The 26,057-nt window shown below is 48.5% G+C and overlaps 1 protein-coding gene across 8 annotated transcripts in view; it reads left to right on the top strand.

The window, feature by feature from the left end:
• The window catches only part of RASGRP1 (RAS guanyl releasing protein 1), a 326,343-nt gene extending 314,903 nt beyond the window's left edge, over positions 1–11,440 (top strand). For 4 of the 8 annotated variants that reach the window (XM_085627323.1, XM_085627321.1, XM_085627322.1 and 1 more), the window contains one exon: positions 747–11,440. In XM_085627323.1, coding sequence (XP_085483449.1) covers positions 747–881 — 135 coding nt within the window. In that variant the 3' untranslated portion in view covers positions 882–11,440. The remainder of the gene's footprint in view (positions 1–746) is intronic. The other 4 variants (XR_014968959.1, XR_014968958.1, XR_014968960.1 and 1 more) reach the window with 4 other exon arrangements.
• The last annotated feature ends 14,617 nt before the right edge of the window (positions 11,441–26,057 follow it).

Below are 26,057 nucleotides of genomic sequence, written 5' to 3' on the forward strand. Positions count from 1 at the left end.
AGGGAGCGATCTTGGCCGTGAGGCTGACCACAAACCCCCTAGAGTAGTTTAAAAAAAAAACTCAGGATATGAAAGCAAACATAAATATGCATATGGATGCATTCTGGCAAACTAGTAGGAAGTCACATACACATGTTGCTCTGACTGATGAGGAAATAGAGAGAATTTTTGAGAAGTGAGTGACTCAAAGTTTGTAGGGCTCAGGAGGACCCGTCACGTCAGGCAGTGCAGGACATATTATCAACTCTGCTTATCCTTAGCAGCCTTTCAGAGATCGTGGGAGGTGAGAGCTAAGCCCACTGGCCACGAGTCTGTTTCTGTATGTAGCTTGCAAACTGCATCACTCGCAAACCTATACATTGGTCACATCAGCAGACTTGCTCTAGCATCCGGCACATAGTAGGATCACCCCAACCGGGGCCCAGAGCAGCTCCCATATTTGAGGCTATTTAAAGGTATTTTCGACTCGGCCATACTCCCTCTTGACATCAAAACTCAGAAAGACCATACCTCTGCCAAGACCAGCCACAATCCTGCTAAATTGAACGTAGTCTGGGCTCCAGTTTCCAATAGCATCCTTGTACATGGTCATCGAGATCGGTCCATCATGCTGGTTCACCAATCACAAAGCCAGCGATCCATACCCACACACCACCTCACAACCTTCACCACTCCGTATGCAGCTTAAAATCTCCTACCACATTTCCAATGAATGCTAATCCAAAGTGTGATGTCCTTCTTCCTAGGAACAGGAGACTCTCCGGGCGCAGAATGAAGTCCTGAAGCTCCAGCTGCAGGAAGCACAGAGGAGAATTGAGACCCTCGAGACAGAGCTGCGAAACCAGGCACTGGAGAGTGTGGACCACACCGGTGGCTCCTAGCCTGGGAGCTGGAGGGAACAGAACCTTTACCGAAGCAGAGCCTGGGTGCCAAACGCACGGTCACCAGGACACAAGCTGCTGTATCTAAGCTACCCTCATGGAGGCACGGCTCCTGGCCACTGCGTGCATTTATGGTGTTGTGTCCTCCGGGCACTTTTAATATCCGCCAGCCTGTGGTTTGCCAAAATATCCATGTTCAGTGGTTCACCCGTCTACAGGGAAGGATAAAACAGACATGGAAAATCTGTAAATCCCTGACAAGGTGGGAAATGGCAGTGGACAGTGTGGGATCTGCCGAGCGTACAGCCAGGTCATTAGGGGCAGTCAAGAGGCAATAATTGACATTGGACTATCCATCGGCCAGGGACAGTGCCTGAGCAATAAACTGTAGTGGAATATTCCATGAAGGTGAAACGATTGTGCAATTAATGGTGAATTCAGCTGCAGCAGTTCAATGGATGGAACACTTCTGTGGTGCAGTTCACACGCAATGGACGTTACTCATGGAATCACGGATGCCAGTGGCCTGCCAGGTGGCTCTGGTGCAGACAGTGTTATCAATGGAACAGCAGCCGTGCCACGGCTTACAAAGAGGTGACAGCCTGGTGCAACTAGTGTTAGCCGTGGAGCAGATACAGTGCATTATATCGTCACAACTCTGTTCTAGTGCAATGATTGTTGCAAAAGGGTAATAATAGTGCAATAGATATTGTGAAAGGGCAGTTCTGGCCACAAAAGAGCAGATGTGGTGCAACAGGTATGATCGATGGACGGACACTGGTGCAATGTGTGTTTTCATTGTTACACGCTAGTGCAATGGCTTGTATGAGTACAATACCCTTGGTGCAACCATAGTTACTAATGGCGCAGCTTTGGTCCTAAGTGCATATTGAGAAGGACACTAGTACGATAGGTGTTCCCAATGGGTAGTGCTTGTGCAAAAGGTGTAATCTCGGGGTAGTACTGCTCGTGCAAGGGTTGATCTGAATTAAGAACACTGGTGCAGTACGTTTTATGAAGTGGTAATGTTGGTGTAAAAGGTGTGTAACGGGGTAGTGTTGGAACAGAACAAATCTTTTTGATGGTGTTTTAAATAAATAGTGCCACTGTTGCAGGTGCTCAGGGGTAGCCCTGGTGTAATGGGTGCTAAGAAGGGAAAGGGATGGTGCAGGAATTATGAAGCGACAGTTCTGCTTCAAACTGTTCTCTGTAGCAGCGCTGAAGTGTTAGTGTCATGAAAATGGAGTTGTGAAGGGACTGCGTTGGTACAATGGTGTGATAACGGGACAGTGCTGGTGCAATGCGTGTTATGATGGTGCAGTGTTAGTGTTCTGGGTATGTGAAGCAGCAGTCCTGGTGCAACGGATGGATGAAGGACCAGTACTCATACAATAAGTATTACGAGGCACTGCCTATGAAGTGGATGTTACCCAGGAGTATTGATGCTGCAACGAGTGTCATAAACAGACAGTGCACGTTCAACGTGTGCTGTGAAGACGCAGTGCTAGAGCAATGGTTGTTCTGCAGAAGCAGTGGCCGTGTCATTGGGTGTCTGAAGAGAGAGCGATGGGTGTTAAGGATGGGCAAAAAAAAAAGTTGTGAAATGTAGGGACAGTGCTGGTGCAATGCGAGGTATGAAGGGACAGTGCTGGTGCAATGCGAGGTATGAAGGGACAGTGCTGCTGCAATGCGAGGTATGAAGGGACAGTGCTGCTGCAATGCGAGGTATGAAGGGACAGTGCTGCTGCAATGCGAGGTATGAAGGGACAGTGCTGGTGCAATGCGAGGTATGAAGTGACAGTGCTGCTGCAATGTGTCTTACCAGTGAACTGTACTGGTGCAATGCGAGGTATGAAGGGACAGTGCTGCTGCAATGTGTCTTACCAGTAAACTGTACTGGTGCAATGCGAGGTATGAAGGGACAGTGCTGCTGCAATGCGAGGTATGAAGGGACAGTGCTGGTGCAATACGAGGTATGAAGGGACAGTGCTGGTGCAATACGAGGTATGAAGGGACAGTGCTGGTGCAATGAGCGGTATGAAGGGACAGTGCTGCTGCAATGCTAGGTATGAAGGGACAGTGCTGGTGCAATGCGAGGTATGAAGGGACAGTGCTGGTGCAAAACGAGTTATGAAGGGACAGTGCTGGTGCAGTACGAGGTATGAAGGGACAGTGCTGGTGCAAAGCGAGGTATGAAGGGACAGTGCTGGTGCAATGCGAGGTATGAAGGGACAGTGCTGATGCAATGCGAGGTATGAAGGGACAGTGCTGCTGCAATTGTACTGGTGCAATGCGAGGTATGAAGGGACAGTGCTGCTGCAATGTGTCTTACCACTGAACTGTACTGGTGCAATGCGAGGTATGAAGGGACAGTGCTGGTGCAATGCGAGGCATGAAGGGACAGCGCTGGTGCAATGTGTCTTACCACTGAACTGTACTGGTGCAATGCGAGGTATGAAGGGACAGCGCTGGTGCAATGTGTCTTACCACTGAACTGTACTGGTGCAATGCGAGTCACGTAGGGGCGTGCAGGTGCAATGCAGGAGAATTGCTGGTACAATGGTAGTTTAGAAGGGGTTTGCACGTGCAGTGTTTACTTTAAGGGGCAGTGCATGAATGTAGCAGATGTTTCAGAGGCCGTGCATGATCAATGAGGGTTGGGAAGGAGTAGTGCATTTGCACTGGATGTTATAATGGGGCAGTGCAGGCGCTATGAAGAAGCTGCCTGCTGCAGTGTTTGTGCGCTGGGTGCCTGAAGCAGCGTTGCTGGCGTAAGGGGGCGGGAGAAGTGCTTGTCCATCAAGTGAATAATGAGCCAGTGCCAAAGCAAAGGGTGTTATGAATGTGGAGTACAGGTACAGTGGGCTGTTAAGGGGTAGTACTGGTGTACTGGGTTTGAGAGTGGAGCAGAGTTGATACCATAGGTAACAAGGCAGTGAGGGTTGTAAAGGTGTGTTCTTGGTGCAATGGGTGATATGAAGGTGCGGTGAGCCTGTGGGTTGGGCTTTTCGAAGGGACCGTGCTAGTAAAGTGGGATATATTAAAGGGCAGTGGGGTGCAGTGGGGGATATGCTGTAGCAGTGCCTGTGCAAGGCATGCATCACAGCTGTATTTTTACAAGTGAGGTATACAGTGGCACAGCTGATGCAGTGGAGGTAATGAAGGGGCAGTGCATGAGCAGTCTGTAAGGGCAGTGTGTGTGTGCAGTGGATGTATGCGTCTTCAGTACCTGTGCACTAGGTCTTATGAAGCTGGAGTCAGTGTGTCTGTGGGTTGGGTGTAACTAAGGGGCAGTGATGGTAAGAGTTTTAAAAAGGCAGTGCAGATGCAGTGGAGTGTATGTTGGAGCAGTTCTGGTGCAGTCGAGGCTATGGCAGAAGGTACGTTGGAGCAGTACTAGTGCAGCGAACGGTAAGGTGGAGGTATGTTGGAGCAGTGCTGGTGCAGTGGAGGGTATGTTGGAGCAGTGCGGATACAGTGGTGAGTATGATGGGGCAGTGCTGTGTGGCAGAGGTTTTGTTGAGGCAGTGCTTGGGCAGTGGAGGGTATGGCGGAGTAGTGTTGGTGCTGTGGAGGGTATGTTGGAGCAGTGCTGGTGCAGTGGAGGGTATGTTCGCGCAGTGCTGATGCAGTGGAGGTTATGTAGGAGCAGAGCTGGTGCAGTGGAGGGTATATCAAAGGAGTGCTGGTGTAGTGGGGGGTATATTGGAGCAGAGCTGGTGCAGTGGAAGGTGTGTTGGAGCAGTGCTGATGCAGTGGAGGGTATATCAAAGGAGAGCTGGTGTAGTGGAGGGTATGTTGGAGCAGAGCTGATGCAGTGGAGGGTGTGTTGGAGCAGAGCTGATGCAGTGGAGGGTGTGTTGGAGCAGTGCTGATGCAGTGGAGGGTGTGTTGAAGCAGTGCTGATGCAGTGGAGGGTATGTTGGAGCTGGTGCAGTGGAAGGTGTGTTGGAGCAGTGCTGATGCAGTGGAGGGTATATCAAAGGAGTGCTGATGCAGTGGACGGTATATCAAAGGAGTGCTGGTGTTGTGGAGGGTATGTTGGAGCAGAGCTGATGCAGTGGAGGGTGTGTTGGAGCAGAGCTGGTGCAGTGGAAGGTGTGTTGGAGCAGTGCTGATGCAGTGAAGGGTATATCAAAGGAGAGCTGGTGTAGTGGAGGGTATGTTGGAGCAGAGCTGATGCAGTGTAGTGTGTGTTGGAGCAGTGCTGATGCAGTGGAGGGTGTGTTGAAGCAGTGCTGGTGCAGGGGAGGGTATGTTGGAGCAGAGCTGGTGCAGGGGAGGGTATGTTGGAGCAGAGCTGGTGCAGTGGAGGTTATGTCTGAGCAGTGCTGATGAAGCGGAGGGTATGTCTGAGCAGTGCTGATGAAGCGGAGGGTATGTCTGAGCAGTGCTGGTACAGTTGGTACAGCTGGAGTTATGAAAAGGCACAGCCGGTGTAGTAGAAGCTAAGAAGGGGCAGTGCATGCACACTGGGTGTCCTAAAGGGACAGTGTTATGTGGCCTGTTTGTATAGCGCGCTCTCACTCTAAAACCTCTTGACGCTCAAGTGATGAGGAGATCAAAATACACAGAAAACTAAGTTGGAGTCCAAAGGGACGATTCTTACGTTTCTTCGTACGATGGTGGTGGGAAAAGATGGATTTCTTCGAGTCAGTTGGCACAGAGTTTAATATCTTAGGTGCCAACACTTAGCCACCGAGTGGATGTGTTGAAGCGAGGGATAATTGGAAGATTAGCAAAGGCATAGTGCAGTGATCGTAGAGGCATCAATCTAACAACTTTAGATTTCAGAAAGTTGGGTGTAATGCCATGCATAGATTTGTGAGCCATACACATGGTTTTAATAATACTGATGCCCTGCAAAGGCAGCCACTTCTGGGCTTAGGCTGATGTCAAATGGAGGCAGGATGACCGCCCTGGCAGCTTGGTGTACAGAGCCTGGAATCTAGTACCTAAATAGAGGGGGTTGCAGTAATCGGTTCTAGATCCAGTGGCGGCTGAAATCGCTGCTCTACCTTCTTTCAAGAGAAGAAAGCGAAATGGCGAACTAGCAACCGACGTGTGTGGTACGGGTGCTACGAAGGGTCAGTACATGGTAAAAAGGGGAGTGTCTGTACCCAATCACCAAAACTCCCCTGTGTGTAATGCTCACGATATCCGAAAGTGTGCATTTGCTGACTTTGAAGATCCCCATTGTATCTTATGTACGTGGGCATCTTCCAGAGATCCATAATTCACACTAATTAAAAGTTCCAGTTTGTTATTGACATGAAAATGGAACAAAAGATAAATACAAATGATTAGGGACCTCAAACCTTTCCAGGAAGTCAAAGATACAAATTAAACGGCCAACGTGGATCCATCGTAGCCCTCCGTGTTGATATTATTATATTTAGAAATGAACATCAAGCGTGCTTGATGTTTGGCGCTTTGAGTGAGAGACGTTCCCCATCTCATATGGGATTCATCCTTTAGTGTCACACAAGCGTTAGAACCCATAACCACCGGTTATTTTCTCAACTCACTGAGCTATCTTGCCATGTAGCAATGCCTGCTTCTTGCAAGGTATATCAACATTTTAGATGAACTTATAAACTTGTGTTTAATTCCCAAAAGAGAGGTGAGTTACATACATATTCCATGGAAGAAAGCGTAGTAGTCAATATCGTGATATCAGTGAGCCGATTGTGGGGTCGATGATATTTTTGTGCTCTCTATACATTTTGTGCTACATTTATACTTTGACCAAATAGGAAAGGGTTGTGTTTGCTAGTATGTCATAATAATTCACAACTATTTCAAAACAGGATAAAGGCCAACCATGTGCACACGCTTTTGTTATTCATGCAATAGGATATTTGAAACTAGGGTTAAGACAACTGTGGTCTTTTTACAGTCTGCTATTTGGATACTATGATATATGTTTGAAAAAAAAGAGCTCAGTCCTTAAAAAAAAAAAAAAAAAAAAAAAATGAAACTACGTATTAGCAAACCTCCAATCAGCACGACTGAAAGGGGACTATTTTACAACAAACAGTCTGTGAAGCGGGTGATTTAACAACGCTTGTTGATACTTTGCCAAAGGGTATTGGGCGAATTGTTACAAACATTCAAACTTCAAAAAATGGTGTTTGAAACTTGTAGTTCACAGGCTATTTAGCTTCAATCTTTATAGGACACCGTTCAAATTGGTGCCGCCGGTTATCACAGGGGGACAGAACGCCCCCCTAAAAGATGTAAGATCTCAGTTTCAGAGCATGTACACCCTAGTTCGCGACCAGGATCTGCAGACCGGTGAATGGTCAGACAGTGAGTGCATCACTTGAACATTTCAGCCCAACCCTTTATGCAGAACAAAGCAGTGGTTGTGTGTTCACGTCTGTTTTGCTTAAGCACAGTGGCCTGCTGATATCTACAGGCTCTGGTCCCACATCCAAGCTATTCATGAGACCAGTCAAGACATGTACGGGGTACAAACACACATATAGGTTGATCATTAGATTTCCATTAGCAACTTCGGATTAGAAGTAGACATGTAAATTGGTACTCCAGCCCTCACGTAGAAGAGCAGAATTTACACCGGGTTAAGATGCGCATGTTCAAACCCTGAGGGCACGCATCTTATCTTGTGGAGAATTCGCTTGTGCTTCAAATGTGATTTTTTCACGATCAGGAAAAAAAGTTTTGAGAATCAGACAATTAGTTTGAAATTTTGCCATAACCTCAGTTTATCATTACCACGACTTAGGTCTTGTGCCCACATTTGGTAGGACTGGAGCTACAATTGTAAATATGCTCAGTTGAAGTAACGGAAAAACAAAAATGATGGGCAAAGTGTAATTTCGGACCATATTGTGGGTGTAAAATAAAAAACTCAGTTTAAATTCTTTAAAAAATATTTTTTTCAAACTAAGTGCTATCATATGAAATCTACAACACAAAGACAGTTAATTTCAAACTAAATGTTTCTCACTAAATGATTCAAACAAAGTATTTCGTACTGAATCTAGATTTAGAGAATGCCTATTTATTCGGGCAGAAATGTTGATTCAATGTCAGAGTATAGTTAATGTATGGTTCTGCAACGTGAAATGTCTTCTAGGTTCACATGCTGTGCATTACTTCACCATCTCGTGAAGTGTAGTTTATCCCCTAAAGGGTGTCATCGTTGGCATAGTGGGACTGTGCCGTCGACCATTAGCTCACAATGGCCCCCAATGTAACCTCCATTTTGGGTTCTTCTTTTTCCGCTTATTGGTTTCGAGCTCCCGCAAATTTCTCAAACAGAGGCAAGAAAGACGGTGAAGGCTGGTCGAAAATTTGTCTGAGAATAACCGCGATAGATGCTGTATCCCAGTTTTTCCCAGAGGGGGTTTCTACAAAGTCAGCAAATGTTCTATTGTGGAGGTGGTGTCCAGGAGACTCCTCGGTGCCATTTTGTAGTGAGAGCACAATCTTTTAAGTTCTGCTCACATTGCCACCAAAAGTTGGTGCTGAACAACAAATACCCTGTGTGCATGTTCTGACCCTCATGAGACCATTAGTTTGAAGACTGTTCTGCCTGTTCGCTTCTAAAACCAAAAACCCTAATACAGTGACAAGATATTACTTGTGTACTAGTCCACACCCGACAAATCAGGGAAGGTGGAATTGCAAAGGCAGAAGAGAAAGCCTCCATCCATGAAGGCGATGGTTTCTTGGAACAGGGATCTCAAGTGGAGAATCGTTCAGATTCAGATCGTGAAGCCGTCTCATATCACCGCGTCATAACCACTCACAAGAATTCAGACTCTAAACCGTCCCAAAAAAGTTTTACATAACTTTAGAAGGACAAGATATTCAAGTCTCTGACAAAGCCGCAAAAGTTGAACATTTCGAGTGGTCAATTGTTAAGTGGCCTCTTAATTCCAATGAGGTCAGCAGCAGCAGTTACCAGCCCCATCGCGTTTGAGACTAGCAGAAACAGTGAATCTCTTTACTTTCACCCTAAGATTTCGGCTGCTGAAAACAGTTGGAATCGCTGTGTGAATCTCTGTTACCAGAGGAATTACCGGGGCAACCGTACCTGTAATGACCAATTGTAATTTCTTAATGGACCCTCAGGGTCCAACTTGCAATGGGTCAGATTTTCCCCACCCCTACTGTTATTAGTACACCTGGTATCAGTAACTTTAGGGGTGGGGAAAAGTCACCCATTTACCTGTGAAGGTCATAGTGTCCAGGGGTAGGAAGACAGCACAATCCCCAGCTCTTATAGGACCACCACCAGACAAAGACCGTAAGAGGCTGCAGGCAGTCGTGCATAGTAAACTCTAATGTGCTGTTGCATTGGTATGCCCGGCGACGGCGACACAACATAGAGCATCTTATTAAACACCTCCCAGAGGAATCCCAAAAGAGGGCAACATCGAGATTTCAAGTCCAAGAGAGAAAGGGCCCAGAGCTTGGCTCCTGAAATAGTTGAAGGCACATAGACACTCCACCAGTAAGAGTTCTGCTCTAAAACAGCACTGATGCATTGGCTGGTGCATTTGCAATACTTTACATCACAGTTTAACATATGAAGCTTTAATAGTGAGATATTTAACGCTTACTGGACTGCAAGCTAAGCTATTCCTCTGTCATAGTGCACTTGTTGGCTACAGTGCCTTACAATAGGGACAGAAACAAGCAGATTATTCTATCCATTTATCAAAAGATTGCTTGAAGGAAAGTGATTATCCGCCCCAGAAGCCGCCCAGAACCAAAGAGGAAACAAAATCTGGTTCTAGCTGGGCTCTTGAAATCAACATCTGAGCCCATCCAAAAGGCCTCCTTGAAGTAGCTGACCCTACAGATAGCATTTGTAATTGCTATTACCGCTCTACGAGTAGTAAGTGAGCTACTAGCACTCTCTGTGCCGAGACTCAACTGGACCATTTTAAAAGGCGTGGTCATTACCAGAAGTTGAACATGCGCTTAGATGTTGTATCTGGGAAATATAGGACCCAACACTTATGCCGGCCCGTTCTGCTCCCACTACACACCACAAGCGGACAGGAAAATTCTAATATACTTAAAACATATAGCTACCACAATTCAATCGATTGATAAATCAATATATCTCCGATATCTAGCAGGGCTGTTTGGTTAGATACCACTGTTTTCTCCCTGAAGAGGCTCAATCTCTGGACTCTGCTGAAAATGGCCGGAAGGGAGGGAACGAATGGGACATCATGTGTTCTACTTTGGTTTTCAAAGCTCGATAAAATACGGTAAAAAAGCCATTATGAGGACACATCCAAAATTCCTAGCTAAGGTAGAGTTACTGTTTTATATCAATTGGATTGCAAATCTGGTATCCTCTTTTCGAAAGCCAATGAATGCAGCACAAAGAAATTTGAATACACTGGATTCATAAAGGGAAGGAATTATGTACAACAATCTAAAGATACCAGGAAGTCAAAATAATTCTTGTGCCACTTGAACCACAAGTATTTGCTACATCTGTCACTAAAGATCTGTTGCCAGAAGAATAGTAGAAACTACTTTATTATGTTATAAGTACGCAAACAAAACCTTAGAAGTCCATTCAAAAGCTCGTTTTACTAGAAAGGAGGAAGCAACATCAGTCTTTATGTCCAATGTATCTTTTCAAGAAGCGCGCATGGCTGCAACATGGTCACCTACAAACGTTCACTAAACACCACTATGTAGAACCATATAAAGAAGCAGTAGTGGGACAGTCGATGCGATGACGCTTGTTAGTTCTACTCCCTTTTCAAATACGCCTGCATAAGCGACTTAGTACGGCCAAATGATCTATGTACAGCATGTGAATCTAAAAGGAATCTCACGCTGCAAAAGAAACTGGCTACTTATCTGCAAGAATGGTTTTACAGTTTGAAGCTCTTCTAGATTCACATGCAACCCTCCCATCTCCTCAGTGAAGGAGAGGCGGGGGTTAAAAAAGGAGGTTACATATTCACGTAAAAAACTGAAATGGAGGTTACGTTCGGCGGCGTTGTGGGTTTACAGTCTACGTCATACCGACTCCAACAATTTGATGGCATCAAGGGGAAAAGTTTGTAAATACACACATCCGAACTCATCCTCTAAATGGCAAAATAACATTCAGCATGTGAATCTACAAGAGCTTCAAGTTGGAAAACCATTATTAAAGGCAGCTGGTTTCTTTTGTATGACAGTGATGTGTGCACTGCGCAAATAAAGTCCTTAGTGCTCAGTCATTCCCAAGTCACCAGTTTCCGCAATCATGTAAGTGCTAAAGTGGCTCTCCATTCTTAAAATCTGATATCAATGCATAAAATGGAGTCTGCAGTCCTAGAACATCTGTAGTCCTTCTCATTTAAGTATGACCCCATTCTTTGGCTGCATAGAGCCTTAGCCTCTGTCCCCATCCCATCTGTTGTTCCTTCCCTGCACATGCTGACGTAGTAGCGCTCAACATAGAGTTGCTGAAGAAAACAAAATGTATATATTGTAAATACGTTTTTAAAAAACAAATGTTGCCAGTGTTTGTGTAATATTTATATATTAAAAAAGTTACAAATAAATGTGTGACGTTTATTATGGCTCAATAACATAGTGGGTAAATAAAACAAACCGGTTTTTTTTCCCCGCAGTAAAGTTCAGTAGTTAAAATTATCATTTTCCAGAGTCATAAAAGCTCAGTTCTCTTGGTGGCCCTTTGGGAAGGCAGAGCACCACAAACTCCTGTTTGAAGCAGTTATCGCCCCTAGGTGGACTCCTGACCTACGGAATGTACTCCTACATACCACAGTAGCATCTCCGCTGTGACTGTAGGGTTGGGCCTACCACCGCCTTGACTCTATATTGCATGTTTCTTGACTGTTTCCAGGTGTTTGACTCCTGCTCGGCTCCATAGAACCCTCCCGATAGTTTAATAATGCCTCCAGGGCTTTGGCCCCATAACTGCGGGCTGGGGCCCTACTGTGGTTGCTTGACTGGCATTCAAGGGCTGGGCCTCCGCCGCTACTGGTTGACTCCACATATCTCACCAGTGGACCCATGCCAGTGGCTGTAGCTCCATTGACAGAGCATTCATAAAAAGGTAAATATCCATGAAATGGGATATATCCTCCTGCACTTCTGTCTACTCCCACACTATCTGTAACACTTCCTGCTTATTTCAAGTGAGACCGCCTCCATGTTTAGAGTAAGTCTTTAAACCTCCTAGGAATAATATCTGCATATTCAGTTTTAATTATAATGCTACCAAAAATATAGTAGCCGGAATATTGCATTTATATAGCGCTTGCTACTCCTGATGATGTGTTGAAGCGCTTTTCGGCGGGCAGCACATGACTCCGGAACCCAAACAGGATTAGGGGTGTGGGGGGGAGGGGGAGTGTATGTGGTGTGTGAGAGGGGATAAATAAGAGTTGAGAGTGTTTGTGCTAGATTGGATTTGCTAAAAGAGGTATGTGTAGTGCAGCGGAGTGTTAGGGTTTGTTTTACTGAGGTAAAAGGAAGTGAAGGGTGTTGGTGGATGAAAAGATGGACGGCTGAATATAGGTTTATAGGAGACAAAAAGAGGTCTGTTAGGAGTAATTGGAGCAGGGAGTGTGTGTCTGGATTGGTTAGTGGTATAGTATAGTGTGGTGTTTTGTGTGTAAGCGAAGGTGCAAATGCATGGTAGTTGGTGTAGAAGAGTTTAAAGGTGTGGTTTGTAAGGGTTTTGTAGTGGGTGCTGAGACACTGAAATGTGTAGGGTTAGTTTGTAGTAAATGAGTTGAGTACTTTTGCTGTGAGTGTGTTAATCTGGTTGTGGATGGGGTAGGGCGGGTGTTGGTGAATATGTAAATGGGTAGCATCTCTGGCCCTAAGCCAGACCAGCTAAGCTATTCCTCTATAATAGTGCACTTGTTGGCTACAGTGCCTTAAAATAGGGTCAGAAACAAGCAGATTATTCTATCCATTAATCAAAAGATTGCTTGAAGGAAAGTGATTATCCATTAATCAAAAGATTGCACTTGTCCTCTTCGCCCTTAGCTGAGCACCCCAAACCCTGACCTTAAATAGCCCTCATGATCAGGTGACCACTTAGGCCAATAGGAACCCTAGTCCTAACCAATTACACTACTAGCTCTAGAACCAATAGGCAAACAGCCAAACACAGCTCTAATCCTAACAGACAATCAAAAATCAAGCCCGAAGGGCTAGATCCAATAGAATCACTGACCGAGGGACCAATCAGAACCCTAGACTTATCATTTAATCAGAACACTGACCCTAAGCCCACTAGAATCACCAGATACAGCCACTAATCAGTGCACAGATGTAACGTCCAATAGTAGCTTATATAAGGTGCGTGTGACCTCAAGCACAGGCTGCTGGGCAGGGGGATGGGAGCTTCTCCTCATTTCAAAATCTCTTGGAGACCGAAAGGCTCAATCCACACTCTGGAGTTCTGCAGGTAAGGGCCTAAACTAGGCCTCTAACAATACTGTTTTCCAACACTTCAACATCTCACTCTCCTAGTTAAAAACTAGAGCGACAACCACTTTTCAAACACAGTTTAAACACTACGGGGCTGATTAAGATATCGGTCTAAAAGCCTTCGATCTTAGGTCGGAGGCTTTACGACCAACATCATCTGTTTCAATTCCGAGCGGTTGATTACGGTATATCCGGTCGGAATTTGAACCGTCCGGTCATTCCAGCTGGATTCCGACAGGCTCAGGGAGCCAGTCGGAACCGGCCCATAATCCAAATGGACGGCAGTTTACCCCGTCCGCATTATGATGCACGGTTTCCGGCAAGGTTTCCATGCCGTCCTTTCTGACATGGAAGCCCTGTCAGAAAGCGTGTTTAGGGGCCCCTAGCAGGGCTCTTTCCCTTCCGCCTCCGGTTGGGGACCGAGAGGCCCCCGTTAATCCCTGCACCTTGAGGTGCCTGCCACGGGGTGCAGGGATTAACACAACCTCACTTTTCCCTATTTGTGCATGTACTACAGCCGGTTTATGGCTGTAACACAAGCTCTCATAGGGAAATGTCGGAATGTGACCGCACATGGCAGTCGGGACCACCAACCACAGGTCGGCCGGTTCGTTTCCATCATGGTGTCGGTCAGAGGAAACACCGACCGACATCGTAATAGGCCCATAAGAGCAGATTACTGCAGTCTCAAAACACACACTGTTTCGCCTCTGATGCAGAATATGACTGTTGTGGGGGGGGGGGGTAGATCTTGTTTTACTCACTTGCTAAGAGAAAAGGGAGCTGGGGTGGATTGCTTACACACAGGTCTGAGCACAGATTAGGGTAGAAACGTGGAGGGAAAATCAGGCAGTCACGGGCAGGTGGAACACAACAGATTTTGAACTGCAAAGTCCACAATGCAACAGGTAAATTGAGGCAGCCACGTTTAGGTAAAACTTCAATTTTTAAGTCCACAAACAAAACAGGTGAAAATGAGGCCATCACAGGTAAAGGACAATTGCTTTTAAAGTTTCAGGAAATAGCACAAAGTCTGTCTTCTTACTACCTGCTGGTCCTTGTTCGCTGAAGGAAGAGTTACTTACCTTCGGTAACGATATATCTGGTAGAGACAGATTCTTTAACTTAGAATATGCCCCAGGCGTCAGACTGGATCTGAAAAATCCTTTTTCCCAGTAATACCTCTGCACGCTGGGAGGTGGCGTTGTCCTGACGTCCACAGAAGTGACGTCAGTGAAGCCATACAAGCCCCTCCTGGCGTGCTGACGTCAGTTTTCTACAGGAAACTTTTCCGCGCACCAACGCAGAGCCCTGCAAAAAAACTGCGATAGCATAGGAACAGTGAACAAAATCATTGAAAAAGCACCCAGTACCCGAAGGGACTGAAGAGAGCTCACAGAGTACTTGTTGCGAGCAAGGGCCCAACAAATTGCCAAGCCACGCCACACCTCGAGAGTGCAACAACTGTGGTACAAAGGATATGACAAGCGAGGCACAGCTTGTCATCACAGGAGGGAAATTAAAAGAACCACAATATTGAAGCAACATGTTGCAGGACAAGTCACTAGAAGTGAACGACCACCAGAAAGTTCACCACACACACTCCAGAGATTGAAGAACTATAGCACCAAGAGAACCCAATCCAACCGACTGCCAGAGAAAGGAGGAGGCACAGGTGTGGGCGGTGGGAGGGAATTAAAAACAGAATAACTCCGCGCGTGAGTAGCACAGGAGGAAAAAACATGAGAAGGTAGTAAAAAGTATAGACCTGAACCACCTTAGAACGTGGACGGAGTGGAGAGCCAAAGGGCTTGAAAGCTGCCAAAGGAAGGGGAGAGAGAGAACGCCACCAACCAAACACTTGGACGGAGGGGAGTCCAAAGGGCCCTACGTAGAACAACACACCCTACCCCAGAGTGAAGTGCAAGAGCACACCTCCGGAAGACCAAAGCCACCAGAAAGAGGGAGGCTAGGTGGAAAGACACCATATGGAAAGGTCTTCGCAGAGTGGGGAGGATGGGCGGGCATTAAAGAATCTGCACCTAGACTGTCTCTACCAGATATATCGTTACCGAAGGTAAGTAACTCTTCCATCTGATAGAGACATCTAGCCGCAGATTCCTTAACTTAGAATAGATACTAAAGCCATACCCCGTACGAGGAGGGCCTGCGAAACAACCACCAAGTTCCAGGAGAACAAATTCGTCGAGAGGCTGACGAAAAAACGGTGGAAACTGCAACGCCAGGACAACAGGCATCAGAACCATGACCCACCTAAAGGTGCATGAACAAGGGATGACAAAGACACCAAATCCCACAAGGCACGGCGTGAGACCTCTCTCGCCCAGACATAGATAAAAGGAAAACAGAACTAGAAGGTTCCGTGCCAACGTAAGAAACAATGCAGCAAGACCTTCAAAGAAGGATCCAGGCATCGGTCCCTATAATCCAAGAGGAACGAAGTACCAAGGGTCATGACAACGGCAGAGCATCCCGCCTGAACACACACCACAGTGGAAGCCACAAGAAACAGGGGACAGTCGGAAGACAGTCCGCCCCAGAACTGGATCCGCAGCATGAGGCCCGTGGGTGGAAGAAAAAACACCTTAATGTGTACTGCCTAGGACATGTGACAACAGTGGCAGGGCCGAGTCCAGAGTCTAGTGCCAACAGAGACAGTGGAGCCACCATTTGAGCAAAAGCTCAGGAGGTAGGCATGCAGCAAAACTAGTTAAAAGGCACCTCTGTGAGTGGATAACCTGCAAGGCTATTAACACACAGAGGACACCATCCCGAAGGAAAGACTAAGCAAGAATGTCTGACACTAAGGCAAAAAAGACTTCGTATGCGAGCACCACAGCGGCGTGTAGAATCCACGACATACACACAAGAGACAGGAATGTCGACACACGTACATGGAGTGACTAAATCCTAAAAAGGGGAGTAATGCAAGCAGCACCACGCCACCGGTGTGCTGCACAACAGTGAAGAATGCAGAAAAAATAACAGGTCCCCCGAGGGGGGAAGAATCCTGGTCTCCAGTGAGACAGTGGAAACAGACCACAAGACTGCCCATAAAGGATAGAAAGAAGGCACAGACAGAAGCCTTGCGCCAAATGCCTACACCGCCAAAGACAAACACCGTCTACCAAAATGGAGAACGTCAAGAAGAATACACACACAGTAATGCTACCTAAAGAAGCACCTGTGCCATAATGGGAGTAAGAACTCACACACAGAAAAACATCAGGGGTGGAGCACAGATCCAGAGGCAGAAAGGCACAGACCAGAGCCACTCCTTGAGATCTAGGAATATGCACAGGACAGGAAGGGACAAACCGGACCCCGTGTCCTGCAAGGAACCGGAGACCATGCCAGTGAAGACCTCCCCCTCCCCCTCCCTCCCCCTCCCTCCCCCTCCCTCCCTCTCCCCAGGGGCGCATGTCCACCGATAGACAGGCAAGACGTGCACAGCGAGGTTGCAGGAACATGCCATGGTGGCAAAACCCCCTACGGAGGCGGGGATGTATTAGGAACCAACCGTAGATGACCAATGGTAACCCGTGGAGAGAAACCAAGCCTGTGGAACTCACCAGAGAAGACATTCTACTACAGTAGGAAGAGGCAGCTTGAGTCAAGGTACCTGGGCAAAGGAGAGTAGCAATATGGTCGCCAACAAATACCCCACATAGGGCAAGGCACAACCTTACAAAAGAAGGGTCCCTCTTGAGACAAGCTCGTAGGCAGAGGCTCAAAAGAAAGGTAAACACAGCTTAACCAGCTGTTCCAGAATAAGTAAACAACACGGCTGAGCAGCCACGCAACCCAGAACATTTGCGGCCCACAGCGGGTAACAGAAAAGAGACACATATACAGGAGGCACCTGACCGCCAAATCAGCATGGGCATCAAAAAGTGACCCCATTACACGGTATATCTTTAAGCCGCTCCTGAACATGCTCTAGGAAAACGCAACCACGTGTGGCGGCGTATGGCAACCAATCTGGCCATAGTACGGCCACAGTGTCTGTGGCGTCCATGGCAGACCGAATTGAAAAGTGTACCATATCATGGCCATCACTGATTAGGTGGGAAGATCGGCACGAGTGATCCCCGGCAAGGAGGAGAAGAGCCGGTCAACAGCGTCCCAAAGGGCAATGTAGCCCGAGCAAATACACACAGCGTGTGGGGGGACCGGAGACCCAAGGAGGCAAACGCATCGCGGCCACACAACTCCAGAATCCGAGATTTCCGAGTGGGAGGATACAACGGAACAGGAGTAACAGAGAGAGCTGCCTGAAGCACAAGTCCTCCAGCTCCAGGATAGAGGGTCAAACAGGCAGGGTTAGTGGGAGCTGGCCGATGTGCCACAGCACGATCCACGGGGTCCCCAGAGAAGGGCCATGCCCACGTTCGAGAAGAATGTCAAACAATGACTCCGCAAAATGTAGCGCTGAGAGACCTTTGGTGATTAGCGCTATGTAAATGTAAACAAACATAAACATAAGGTACGGGCCCATGTTCTCCGCGCCCTGGTGGAGAATATCCAGCAAAGGCTCCGAAGGATGAGAGACTGAGGGCGGCTCCATCCTTAAAATGTCCGCAGCCCCGACGAACGACCCACCAGCCTCCATGGCCCCACTTGGCTGTGAAAGCAAGTCATTAGTAGGTGATGGACGCAAGCTAAACCGGCAACATAAGAGGCACAGCAGCAGGATGAGTAGGCCAATGCTCCACTGGCGCCTGCTCTGGGGGAGCAGTGAAATGACTCTGAGGGTTGTGAACCCACCGATGCCACATCCTCCACCACTAAAGCTGGAGACGGTACCGGTGTCGAGCCGGCGCTGTAGACCTCTGAAGAGGCGCCGACTGGCGCAGTGAAGCAAGCGTCGGCAACCTCCGAAAAAGGCCTCGACCGCCCTATTCGGCCTAGACTCCTCGAGTCGAGCCGGCGACCTCCGAAAAAGGCCTCGACCCCTCAAGTCGAGCCAGAGACCTCCGAAGAGGCCTTGACCCGGCGACCTCCAAAAAGGTCTCGACCTCAGCCGGCGACCTCCGAAGGCCTCGACTCCTCGAGTCGAACCGGCGTCTGTGACCTCCGAAAAGGTCCAGACTGTCCGAGTCGAGCCAGCAACCTCCGAAAAGGCCCCGACCGCTCAGAGTCGGACCAGCGTAGACTCAACATTCCCCGAGGTGGAAACCTGCGGGAGAGAGTACGCCAAAGCGGTGGCGTGCACCGCGCCGCCGCTACCTCCAGCGATGCCGCAGGGAGCCTCGGAAGGCTGTGAGACAGTGCTATGGAAGGGCTAGAAGTCGTGGAATACCCCTCCGGGCCGTGTCCCAACTTTGCGGCGACTCTAGTGTCAGCCAGGGCACTCGGTTGGAGCCGAGGGTATACCCGCCGGCGGTGTCCCAACCCGAATCCCTACCCCCCCCCCCCCAATGGGGCCCGGAGGCGCGCCAGGGAGGGGGGGGGGGTGCCATATTTACCTGAGGTAGGCGAATGATGGCGACTGTGTCGGAACCGGCCCGGCCGCGTGGACGACTCTGCTGGAGAGGGAGACCTGCGATGCCAGTGGTCCGTTCAGGACATCCGGGCAGACAGCAGCTTCATGTGGCGTTCCTGCAGTGATTGCGGCCGCAGCTGGCGGCAAACATCGCACTCCACGGAATCATGGTGCTCTCCCAAGCACCATATACAAAGTTTGTGAGGGTCCATCGTCGGCATCTGTCGAGCAGGACCGGCACGGTTTGAAGCCCATCGACACACTGTTCCTGGATGCAAAAGGGTGTCAAGGGCCTGCAATAAACAATAACAGGCACGAGTTATTACTTCCCCGGATCCGCGTTAGGATGCGGAAAAGAAGAAAACTGACGTCAGCACGCCGGGAGGGGCTTATATGGCTCCAATGGCGTCACTTCTGTGGATGACGTCGGGACAGAGCCAGGCGACGCCACTTCCCGGCGTGCAGAGGTATTGCTGGGAAAAAGGATTTTCCGGATCCAGTCTGACCTCTGAGGGATATTCTAAGTTAAGGAATCTGCGGCTTGATGTCTCTATCAGATATGTTGAGCACAGCGAAGCTGCAGTTCACAAAATGGAGGTGAATGTCTTGGGGTACACCCAACAAACCTTAAGGTGCCTAGGCAGGTGTGATAAATATATTACTAAAGCATGATGCGGTAGTGTACAGTAATTTACAGATAGGTCTGTGGCCATTTCAGTGAAAAATATCCTTTCTCACTAACATGTAGTTTTACTGATAATAGTGCGTAAACAATGTTTGGAAATTGGGTTTCAGAAAATATTTTAAAATTTGCACATCACCAAGTAAAGTGTTGCAATTTGTTCTGATTCATCGCAACATTACAAAAATGTGTCTTCCTAACTAGTGAAATATATTTAGAATAATAATACAATTCACTTAGCTATTTTAGTGTTATGTTAGAAAAAAACCTGACATCTTACAGCCTTTCATTACCTCCCAGGTCCCTCCTGTCCTAGTCTCATTCATAAAATAGTGTGATAATACTATCTCAGGACAGGAAAAAAGAACAAAGGAATGCTGGCCCTATTTCAACCCCTTCCCCTGGGAGTACAAAAGTGTACCTATCCCAGCATTCCTTGTTCTTTTTTCCTACCGACAGAATGGGACAAGGAGCAGGGCCTGGGGAGCTCCTGGTTACTTACATGCTCCACTGCCAGGTGGTGGGGGCATTGCAGCGTGTCCCGTCTTCCCTGTAGGGCTTGGGGGAAGTCGGGTGGATTTCCTCCTCCGTGGATGTGGTCATCTGTGGGAGTCTGCACCTCCCGGGTTGCCGGACACGCTGGGAAGCACAGCATTCCTGATGAGATCCGTCTATGCTCCAGGGTCTTGCTGCCTGTCTTCCGGCCTGGTTTCCGGAGGTCATGCATTGCCATGCCAGTCAGCGACAAGAATCCATGCGGACCGGCATATAACATAAGTACCGCATAGCATTTATTTTATTGCTTGTTGGCATTGCTTAGGTTTTCTTTCCTTGGCACTTTCAAAATCAAGTTGCCGTCCAGTGCTGGAGGTGATCCTGTGGCAGCAGCTTGGGTCCCAAATTGCTCTATCCACAAGGGGGGGGGAGGGGGGGGGGGGGTGGAGCGGGTGATCTACCCTTTCCCCCTCGGCTTCAGCACACTGCAGTCTGTGGGTTATTTGAGGTTAGGTGGATTTGCCATTGTTGACATGAGGAAGCGCAGGCATGTGGAGCTCTCCTCCTCCTAATCTTCAGACTCTTCTTCCTACCCTTCTCCGGCCCAGTCAAAATGCTGCAGGGAGGGGGATGATGATCACATTAAGAGACTAAATCTAAAAAACCTGAATGTGATTGGGGGAGGGCCTCATTCTAAAGGTCCCCTTCCTTCTCTCACTCATCAGATTCCGAGGAGGATTGGTTGGGGGGGGGGGGGGGGAGGTGCAGAACGCAAACATATTGACATGGACATGTTGCCCGACTTGCCTAAACATGTCAAGTCCAACATGGGATTTCCTGATGATGAGGCGCCCAGCACCTCTGGTGGTTCATTGCTGCGGCAGTTTCAGTGTTCAGCTGCAGTGGATGTGCCTGTCCATCCCTTCATACGTGATGTTCTGAAAGGGAGTGGAAGGATTAGGATCATTTTTTATTTTCTAGGTTTATGGCAAAACTTTACCCTCTTCAGGATATGTCCAGGGAATTGCCGGATTCGATTCCGATTGATTCCTTTGTAGCTAGCCTTGTGGGGCGGCCTTCCTTGGCTGAGGATGCGGTAATCTAAGATCCGGTGGATGCTTCCCTCCGGAAGGTGTACTCTGGGTCTCATCTGGCTTTGAGAGCCGGTATTCATGGCACTTATGTCACTCAGTCCTTGATCTCTGATATCAAGGCTTCGTATCAATCAATGGATGATTCTTCAGAATGTTCTGGGTGGTTGGAGCACATCGAAAGGCAGGTCGAGTTCCTGTCGGATGTGTCCTTCGATGTGGTGAGGGCTTCGGCCTTTCTGGCGGTGCGGGTGTGGCAGCCTGCCGCAATCTGGTGTTGAGGGACTGGAAGACTGATTTCACTCAAAAGGTTTGTGCATTGCGCTTGCCTTTTCAGGGGACTATGGTGTTTGGAGAGGAATTGGAGGGCAAAGGACTCTTCTTTCTTCAAGCAGCTCTCCACTGCAACTCCTTCTTCCAAACCTTAGTCTTTCTTTCACCCTCCTTCTCGTTGGCAATCCTCCAGGGGTCAAGGGAGGTTTCTTTAGGTAGGGGTCGGGATAGAAAGCTAAATTCCTCCCCGCCCCCCCTGTGCCTTATGCCTCGTTCCTGACTGTATGGCCATGGCTCCCAAATTCTTGGTATGTGGATGGCTGCAGTTCTTTATCCCTGCTTGGCTGCAGTCCTGTTCAGACATGTGGGTTCTGGAGATTGTTTGTCAGGGGTAGTGAATCGAATTTTCGCAACCTCCTCCAGAGACAGGGATTGGTCAGAGTCCTTGGTTGTCTGGTCAAGGGTCGGAGTTGTCTCTGGAGGTCGACTCTCTCTTGAAAAAGGGGGTGATTCAGGCCATTCCTCCTCTGGGTGAGGAGGGGGTTTTATTCTCAGATTTGTCTGGTTCCCAAGGTGATGGGGGGGTGCGTTTAATCTTCGACTTGAAGGCTCTCAACAAGTTTGTGGTCCATCTGCCCTTCTGAATGGAGACTCTGCAGCAGGTGATTCAGTTGGTGCTCCTGGGTCATTTCTTGTGCACCCACGATCTCCAGGACGCATACTATTGTGTCCCGGTTCACCCCAGTTTTCGTCCGTACTTGAGGTTTTGCCTTCAGGGGCGTCATTTCCAGTTTTATGCCCTGCCTTTTGGCCTGAGGTCTGCCCACGGGTATTCACCAAGGTGGTGGCACCTCTGGTAGCTTACTTACATCTTCAGGGGTCCTCATTTACCCATACCTGGACGATTGGTTGGTCCATGCTCCCTCTCGGATCAACTGCTGGTGGATTGGGAGGTGGTGTGTTCTGCGTTGCGTGCTCATGAGCTTTCTACTGAATCTTCCCAAATGTCAGTTGGAGCCATCACAGGACCTAGTTTTCATCGAGGCGTGCTTTTGCACCAATCTGAACCGGGTGTTCCTGCCGGTTTCTCGAGCCGTGACTTTATGTTCCCTTGCTTGGAGATTCTTGGCGGGGTATCCTTTCCAGTCCATCTGGGGTTATGGCTTCTGGGTCTCATGGCAACAACAGTGTTTACGGTGGCTTGGGCTCTGCTTCATCTCAGGCCGATATGGTTGTAGCTGCTGGCTGTTGGAAACAGTTGTCCTGCAATCTGGCTCTTCGAGTTCCGGTGGTTCCTTCCGGGCTCTGTGCTGGTGGAGATTGTCTGACCATCCTTCTCAGGGGCTGCCGTAGCAGTCCTTTCCTCCGGCAGTTCTGATGACAGTGCCTTCGGGTGGGGGCGACTTTGGATTCCTGGTCCCGTCAGGAGGGCGGCGCTCCTCGAACTGGATGGAGTTGACTGCAGTGTCCCGGGTCGTGATGGGATTCCGCGTGCATTTGTTTGGTCGCAATGTGGTGGTCCGTTCGGACAATATGGTTTTGGTGGCATTCCTGAACCATCAAGGGGGTTCCAAGTCAAAGTCTCTGGATGCAGTTGTGATTCTGTTGTTTTGTTGGGCGGAGGGGCATCTGTTGTCTCTTGGCTGTTCACATTCGGGGAGTGGACAATGGTGTGGAGGATGCCCTCAGCAGGGTTTTCCCGCCTTCTGTCTCCAGAGGCTTTTCGTCTTGCGTCTGGGAGGCTTGGTCTTTCTTATCTTAACCTTTTTCCTTCCCGGCACAATGCTCAGCTGCCCCACTTCTGCCTTTGGGTTCGGCAGGAGGAGGGCTTGGGGTGTGGATGCTCTATCCATTCCTAGGCCTTCCCTCCTCCTTTATGTGTTTCCTCCTCTGGCTTTGATCCCGTTTTTTGGCTCACCTCTGTTTGGAGTTCTGGGTGGTGGTGGTTCCATTCTGGTCTCGCCGGTCGTGGTTCCCCACTCTGAGGCTGTTATTTGTGCTGGGTCCCTTGTTTCTCCCTTGCTTTCCATCCCTTCTGCGGTCGGCTCCGATGTTGTTTCTCCCGCGGCTATGGCTGTCGATGATGAAGTGGAGAGGCAGATGTGGCTATGTAGAGGTTTCCCTCAGCATTTAGCTCTGGCTCTGCAACAGTCGAGAAGGCCTTCAAATATGAAATCCTATGGGCATCATTGGGAGAATTTCCAAAGCTGATGTGGGGTTCTGGGTTTGTCCCGTCTGGAGTGCTCTTTGCCGGAGGTGCTTCGGTTTCTCTGGGAAGGTTTTGAGAAAAAGTTTGCTGATTCCACTTTGCGGGCTCAGTTGGCCGCAATTAAGGCTTTTGGTTTCCCTTGGGGGAATTTGTCAGATGTGGAAGATTTGGTCTTGTTGCAGAGTTTCTCGTGGTCTTCCAGGTGGCCATTACTTCGGCTCAGCGCCTTGGGGAATTGGGTGCTCGGATGGCTCAGGAGCCGTTTTTGTTGTTTGTCGATGATGGTGTGGTCCTCCAGTTGGATTCAGCCTTTGTCCCCAAGGTTTCTTCCCAATTCCATTGTTTCCAGGAGTTGGTGTTACCGAATTTGGACATTGCTCCTGTGTCGGCTGATGATCTTCTTTGGCCTTTGCTGGATGTGTACTGGGCTTTGCGTGTCTATCTTGATCATACGAGCTCCTTTCGGAAGTCTGATTGCCTGTTTGTCTCTTTTGGGGTGGCCTCTCGTGGGGTGAAGGCTTCTTCATCTTCCATTGGTTGCTGGCTGAAGCAGGTCATTATGTTGGCTTACTCTCTTTCGGGTGCCCCTCCTCCAAGGAGTTCAGGGGCATTCTACTTGTGGGGCGGCGGCGTAATGGGCGGAGGTTCGGGGGGTGTCTCCGTCCGAGATCTGTAGGGCGGCTACTTGGGCTTCCTCTAACACTTTTGTGTGGCATTATCGAATCCAGAATTTGCTGGGGGGATGATGCTAATTTTCATTTGGGAGTTCTGCGGGCTGTGTGCTCCTGAATTTCTCAACCTTTTGCTTTCAATAAATCACTTGGTTGTAGTCTATGTTTGTCGGGTGGTTTGTTGTTGATCGACGCTGGTGTTTGCTTGCGTATTCTCACTATTTTATGATTAGGACAAGGACAGGCGGGACCTGGGAGGTAATGCCCTATTACTTACCAGTAATCTTAATTACTCCTAATTTCTAATTTAAAACACTTATAGAGCGCGGCGTACACCTTGCGGTTTCTTGGCGCTGGAGGTTCAGTAACTGAGGAGGAAAGACCGTGGAAGAGTGGAGTAAATTTTTAGACGGGGAAAGCCTGGCTAAAAATAAAAGTTTTCAGGTCTCTACGGAAGGAGAGGTACTGAGTGGCAGAACGGAGATTATCTGGAAGTGAGTTCCAGAAAATGGGGGCCAAAGTTGAGAAGTTAGAACCGCCCCACTTTTTGCGTGAGAAGCGGGGGGTCTGAAGAAGGGACTTGGAGGAAGACCGGAGATTTCTGGCAGGGACATAGGGTTTAATTAGTGAGGCGATGAAAGCGGGGGCAGTGCCCAGGCGGGCCTGAAAAACCATGCATCCAATCTTAAAAAGGGAGCGTTGTTTCACGGGGAGCCAGTGAAGCTTTTTTAAAAGGGGAGTGGAATGATGGTAGCGTGGAAGGCTGTATATCAGCCTGGCCGCCTGGTTCTGGATAACTTGGAGTCTACGCAGGCTGTATGCTGGAATGCCATGATAAAGGGCGTTGGCGTAGTCCAATCGTGAAATTACCAGGGCGGCTATGATGATCTTAAGTGCCTGGGGGGAGAAGAAGCGGGAAACGGAACGGATAGTACGGAGAGTGAGGAAACAGGAGGAAACCACGGAACTAATTTGTGAGTGAAGAGTGAGCTGGTTATTCATTTTAACACCCAAAGTTTTGACCACAGTGGAGGGGGATGGTGCCGGGCCAAGAGAGGGGGGCCAGAAAAGGGAGTTCCAGGGGCTGGATGAACCACCAGTGAGAACCAACTCGGTCTTATCAGGGTTCAGTTTGAGATGGTTGTGATTCATCCAGTCCCTGATAAATGTCATAGTTGACTGGAAATTCGAGACCGAAAGGAGAGAGGGGGACAGATCAAAGATGAGCTGGAGGTCATCCGCATAGTTATAAACAGTGACCTCCAGCTGCTGGAGTGCATAGATAAGAGGAAAGATATAAAGATTAAAGAGTAAGGGAGAGAGAGAGGAGCCCTGGGGGACACTCCTGGCCCCGCTGTTCTCGCTCGTCCCATTCATTACTTCCCTCCCGGTCTTGCGGGCCTTCATCTGGTCTTGGTATTCCAGGAGAAATCCTTGTATAGGTACACTTTTGTACTTCTGGTGGGGGGGGGGAGAAGAGGAGGGGTGGGGGTTGGGGAGAAGAGGGGTGGGTGGGGGATGTGGAGAAGAGGGGTTCGGGGTAGGGCCAGCATTCCTCAATTCTTTTTTTCTGTATTAAGCTAATACAATCTCATTATTTTATGAATGGGACGAGGACAACAGGGCCAGGAGTAATGAAGATTACCGGTAAGTAATAGGGCATTTCACATGCTTTGCACAGTTAAATTGTCACACAGTTCACTTTACCAAATCCTCCAAGTTCAGTCACATAAAGAAAAATAAATGTAGGAAGACAAACTGACTTTTGACCTCGGTCTCTGAAA

This window comes from Triturus cristatus, chromosome 9 (genome assembly GCF_964204655.1).
Source record: "Triturus cristatus chromosome 9, aTriCri1.1, whole genome shotgun sequence".
Lineage (NCBI taxonomy): Eukaryota > Metazoa > Chordata > Amphibia > Caudata > Salamandridae > Triturus > Triturus cristatus.